Source organism: Zingiber officinale, chromosome 3A (assembly GCF_018446385.1).
Source record: "Zingiber officinale cultivar Zhangliang chromosome 3A, Zo_v1.1, whole genome shotgun sequence".
NCBI lineage: Eukaryota > Viridiplantae > Streptophyta > Magnoliopsida > Zingiberales > Zingiberaceae > Zingiber > Zingiber officinale.
Window position 1 is genome coordinate 2,696,088 of NC_055990.1, and position 5,783 is coordinate 2,701,870.

At 41.0% G+C, this 5,783-nt stretch overlaps 1 protein-coding gene across 2 annotated transcripts; it reads left to right on the top strand.

The window, feature by feature from the left end:
• The first annotated feature begins 3,343 nt into the window (after nt 1-3,343).
• Nucleotides 3,344-4,941, top strand: LOC122051030. Of its 2 annotated transcripts, none has more exons than XM_042611940.1 (2): nt 3,344-3,562; nt 3,884-4,941. In XM_042611940.1, the coding sequence occupies exon 2, from the start codon at nt 3,922-3,924 to the stop codon at nt 4,441-4,443; it is 522 nt and encodes a 173-aa protein (XP_042467874.1). In that variant the 5' UTR covers nt 3,344-3,562; nt 3,884-3,921; the 3' UTR covers nt 4,444-4,941. The 2 variants fall into 2 exon arrangements, with proteins under 2 accessions (XP_042467874.1, XP_042467875.1); XM_042611941.1 differs by having other exon boundaries at nt 3,362-3,680.
• The last annotated feature ends 842 nt before the right edge of the window (nt 4,942-5,783 follow it).

Genomic DNA, 5,783 nt, shown 5'->3' on the forward strand with positions numbered 1-5,783 from the left:
TTTGTATACATACAAAGGGTGTTTTCATGTTGAAAACAAGGATGGATTGGTTAACGAAGACTAAGTAGAAGTTTAGGTTGAGGTTGTTTCAAATTTTGAATATTTGAACCTCAAAACTTCTAAATTTGGGTTTCCTAAAGGTTTAGGGATTCCAAGTCATTGTTGGTGCAATGACAGAAGTTACCACCATGTCTTTAGGGGGAGGGACTCTTTAAAGACATGAAAATTATTTCACATGAACCTTGGAAGGTGGTTAACCTTCTGTTGTGAACTTGCTCAAGGTTGAGCATTTAAACTTGAAATAGGAAGAAATGGGGAGTGGATATCCTCATTATTTCAAGTGGACATTCAAGTGGTAGATAATGCTCAAGGTTGAGTAGTTGTCTACATTGAGGGAGAAGTTAAGGATAAATGAAGGGTATGAGACCTTCATTATCGTGTTGATCACAACGAGTGATGTTGTGAACAACGATGAGCAACTCTTCAGGGGGAGAGTCTTCAACAAATGGATTTGTTGAAGTGTGCCCAGAATTGGAGCATAGGTTGATGTGTGTCCAACGATGGGTTGATGTGTGCCAATAGGGGGAGAATGTATGGTTAAGCTTAGTCCTTCATTACCTATGGGAAGGTCATAGGGGGAGAATGAAAGGACTCATGAAAGGGAGTAAGTTAGGCTTTCATTACCTAGAGGGAGTTTGCCCTCTTAGGGGGAGAATGAAGAGCTTAATTTATGCTTTCATTACCTAGTGGCATGAAGAAGGAGGCTATGGGATTAGCCTAACTTACATATGGGATTGTAAGTGTTATTGTGGTATTGTCAAACATCAAAAAGGGGGAGATTGTTGGTGCAATATCCCTCAGGTCAAGGTTGACCTGGGTAACCAAGCTGAGTCTTGGTTTGGGTTTAGATGTTTGACAATAAGATATTGATTGAAGAAGAGTCAAGTAGGTCAAGGTTGACTGGATACTTGACTGGGAAGTCCTAACTGGGATGTTAGGCAAAATGAAAGACCTAGTGAGTGAAGCCAGGCAGAAGAAAAGTCCTGGTGAGTGAAGCCAGGCAGAAGGAAGTCCTGGTGAGTGAAGCCAGGCAGAAGGAAGTCCTGGTGAGTGAAGCCAGGCAGAAGGAAGTCCTAGTGAGTGAAGCTAGGCAGATGGAAGTCCTAGTGAGTGAAGCTAGGCAGATGGAAATCCTGGTGAGTGAAGCCAGGTGAAAGTCCTAGTGAGTGAAGCTAGGCAGATGGAAAACCCTAGTGAGTGAAGCTAGGTGAAAGTCCTGGTGAGTGAAGCCAGGCAAGGGAAAATCCAGATGGATCGGACATCTGGTGCTGGGAAGTCCAAGTAGGTCAAAGGATTGACTGGATACTTGGCATGAAAGAAAAGTCCAAGTAGGTCAAAGGGATTGACCGGATACTTGGCACAGAGAAAAGTCCAAGTGGGTCAAAGGGATTGACCGGACACTTGGTAAGGGAGTCCTAGCAGGTCAAGGGAGTGACTAGATGCTAGGCATGACATACCAACAGGTCAAGGTTGACCGGATGTTGGTTTGGGAGGTTTAGGACTTGGTTTTGGACAAAACCAAGTCTTGGATCGATCAGTGGATCGATCCAGCTTCTGGATCGATCCACCGATCCGTGCGCAATTGGAAGCCGGATCGATCCGTGGATCGATTCAGAGGTCCCAATCGATCGATGGATCGATTGGGACGCTCTTTCGATACAGAAGGATCTGCGGATCGATCCAGCGCGCTTCAGCTAGGCGCTGGATCGATCCGTGGATCGATCCAAAGCCTCCGATCGATTGGGAACATTGAATCGATCGGGATCCGACCGCTGACATCGCTTATAGCCGCAGCGCTTGATGGTCGCAAATCGCCTCCGATTCACTCCAGTTACTCGCCAGCTCCTCCACGGCCTCAAAGATCAGGTCGCTTCTTGAAGGATCTTGGAAGCTTTCCAAGTCAAGAGGCGGATCAAAGGCAAGAAGAGAAGCTAGGGTTAGGGTTTTCTGTACTCATTGTAAGCTTTGCGCTTGTATTTTGTTTCCCTTTCCTTTCTTCTTGTACTGAGAGTCTTGTAGGGCTTCTCCGCCCTCGGTAGTTACCGAAAAGGAGTGTTTTCATAGTGGAGGGTGCGTGCGTGGTGTGGATCCTTGGACTAGTCACCTCTTGTGAGGTGGATACCAAGTAAACCAACCGTGTTAGCGTTGTTGCATTTGTTTCTGTATTTTCCGCTGCATATTCTTGAAGAAACAAGCAACGCCAAGCAACGCCGAGCACCGAGAGAACGCGACGAGCTATTCACCCCCCCTCTAGCTACTTTTGGTCTTAACATTCTATACTTTAACCCGAGTTAAAAATTATGTTCTCTCAAAATTTACCTAATATACACGTTGTAGCAGGTAAAAAACTATAGTTGTTACAATTGTGGTGACTCGGTTGTAGTAGTAATGAAACAGTAGCTGCAACAACTATAAGTTCAATTTTAAGATGTCATAACTTTTGATTCGAATTGAACCACAAAACACATAATATATCAAATCAAAGCTCATTAAGATATCTTTGATTTGATATATTGTGCATCACATTGTTCAATCGTAGTCATAAGTTATAACATTTCAAAATTTACTCAAAATACATATTATAGTAGCTACGAAATCGTAGCTGGTTGTAGCAGCTATGAAACTGTAGCTGTTACAATTACAAGTTCAACTTTAAGAGGTCATAACTTTTGATTCGGGTTGAACTATAAGACACACAATATATCAAATCGAAGCTCGTTTAAAAATATTTGATTTGAAATATTATACGTCTCATGTTTCAATCCGAATCAAAAGTTATGATCTCTCAAAATTTATCCAATATATATATTATAGCAGTTATAAAATTGTAGTTGTTATAACTATAAATTATAACTTTGAGAAATCATATCTTTTGATTTAGGTTGAATCACAGGATACATAATATATTAAATCGAACCTCGTTCAGAGATCTTCTATTTGATACATTGTGAGTCTCATAATTCAATCAGAGTAAAAAATTATGATCTCTTAAAATTTATCCAGTATATATATTGTAGCAGTTAAAAAGTGTAGCTATTACAATATTATAATCCGATTTAAGTTGGAATATCGATGGAAATGTGCATGTCTGAAGTACAAAGTATGTAAGAAAATATTTGCGTCATTTTATAAGAGATGAGGTGCTCTTTCAATAAAAAAAAAATTAAAATAAAACGCTATTAATGAAAAAGAGACGCCGTTTTAATTTTTACCTAAAACATTTTGCTAACTAAGTGATAATATTAGGTATAACTTATTTTATGTATTGTTCTTAATTGCATTCCAGCACAAGATGGTCCGACGACAATTACTTTGTTCTGCTCCATCCTCGCACCTTCCCCCTTAGACGACTATTTAATTCCGTCCCTTTCTATAAATTTGACTCAGATCCAGCCCTTCTTCTCCTTCCTCTCGCCTTCTTCCTCCCTCGTAGCGAATCCCCCTCTTCTTCCTTTGCGGGTTTCCCTGCAATTTCTCTCTTGCAGGACGTGAGCTGGATCAGGTAGAGAAAGACTCGATCTTTGCCTCTTTCGTGTTATTGTTTTTTTCTTCTAAAAGATATTCAGTTTGTGTATCTGTTACGTTTTCTATTTGGTCTGGAGAATCTTCGGCTGATTTAGGTCAGATTTATTGAAGTTTTTTTATTGCCTTTTTTTTTTAAAAAAAAATTGAGATTATTTTTTGTTCGAGAAGAACTTACTGATCTGATTTCGTTTTGTTGTTCTTGTTCGCTCTTCCAATCTTTTCAAAAAGATGTTGTGTTTTGGGGAAGAGATCGCTTGCACTGATACGAGTGTTTTGGGGGGGATTTTTGAATCTGCAGGTGCTAAGTTCGCAGATCTGGAAGAGAACGGAGCGAAGATGAACAGCTGCGGGAATCAGCAGAACGCCTTTGCCGCCTGCGAAGAGACGAGGCCGCGCTTCCTCGCCGCGGACCACAAAGCCCCGACCTTTTTTTGTCCCAAACCGCGCCGGCTCATCCCGCTCGCCGTCGTTGCGGAGCCTGTGCCTCCGTTCCGGTGGCACTCTGAGGATTTCCCCGATTCGAGGGCAGTGGAAGAAGACCTTGTCGATTTGCTTCTCGCAAAGGGTGGAGAGCACAACCGCTCGGATTCGAGTTCACCATTCTTCTGCGGCTCTCCGCCGAGTCGCGCCAGCAATCCGGTCGTCCACGACCCTCGATTCGGCGAGGACCGTCCGCCAGCGCCAGCGCCAGCGCCCTTCGCTCCGTTCCCGCTGACCCAATCCACGGCGCCCATGTCCCCCAAACACGGGTGCGCTCACGCCAAGTTTGGCCTTCTACCAGCAGCCGTTCGCGTCGACGGCTTTGATTGCCTCGACCGTGCTCGCCGGAGCTGCAGCGGCCTCACCGCTGTGGCCTAAAATTGCCATCTTTTTACACAACCGCCTCAAACTATTTCTCTGAAGGCATGAACAATCAGATTTAACTCCGAAAAATTCAAAATTTTCAATCAGGAGAAGATTTCATATTCAAGGAGACAAAAGATTTTAGGTAATCTGGAAAACCTTCCAAAGCTTCTCTTGTAATTGTACATGTTTCCTACTACCTTCCTACCTTTTTCAATTTGTAGTATTCAGTTTTCAATCTGTAGATATAAGATCAGATTAGAGAGAGAGAGAGATTGAAGAGGCCAACAAGCCCAATCTTCTGAGCTTTTCATTTTTGTTTTCTAAAAATTGGATTTTTAAGCTATTGATAGAAGTTGATCCTTGTGGTTGGGAGCTTCTTCTTGAACTTAGTGTTCTGCCGTCCCAAACTTGGCCGTTGTATCTGTATGAAATGTGTAAATACTGTATATGTAAGTCTTATGTTTGGATCTTCTGAATGGAGTTTAGGGTTCTTCTTTGATTGAATTCCAAGTGAACGGTGCATGAATGAGAATTTGTTATGTTTGTTTTGCTTTTCCTGATTGAATGAATATGGTCAAAGTCGAAACTTAGTCAACTTTGTCAGCTAAGGAAAAGGCAAAAAGGAGCATAAGAATAACACAAGAGCTGACTTATGGATCTTATCGTAATAGCTTGAATTTTTCCATAGAAAAAATGTTGACGTGAAAAGGGATATATATATATATATATATATATATATATATATATATATATATATATATATATATATATATATATATATATATATATATATATATATTAAATTAAAATATTCAATCTAAATTCAAGAGACACTATTATTCCTATTGGAGTAAAATCAAAAATAAAAGAGGTATTTATCTTAATGTAGCGGTCAATTATCAATAACATATTTGTATATGTTGAAAATTAATCTATTTCAACAATAGTATAAACACCAACTATCTGACACTATTATTCTTAAAACAATGTCACATGATAGCCCTCTATTTGATTGGGGCCGGCCCAATTCTCTACTCCGGCCCACTGAAATGGGCTGGCTGTCTGTTAATTGGGCTGCATGATTGGGTTAGTTTCAACCCAATTTTAGGTTGATTGGTTCCTTCACACAAAACCCAACTTGGCTTCTTGCCCATATCTTGATTTGTTTCAACCAGCTCTTGTTCTAAAAAGGATCGTCCGGTGCACGAAGCTCTCGTCATGCGGGGTCCCGAGGAAGAATCCATTGTACACAGTCTTACTTTACTTTTTACAAGAGGCTGTTTCCAGAATTTAACCAACTTTTGTTCTATGCTTGAATTTTCGCCTCACATTACTCAAGCTCAACTTAGCAC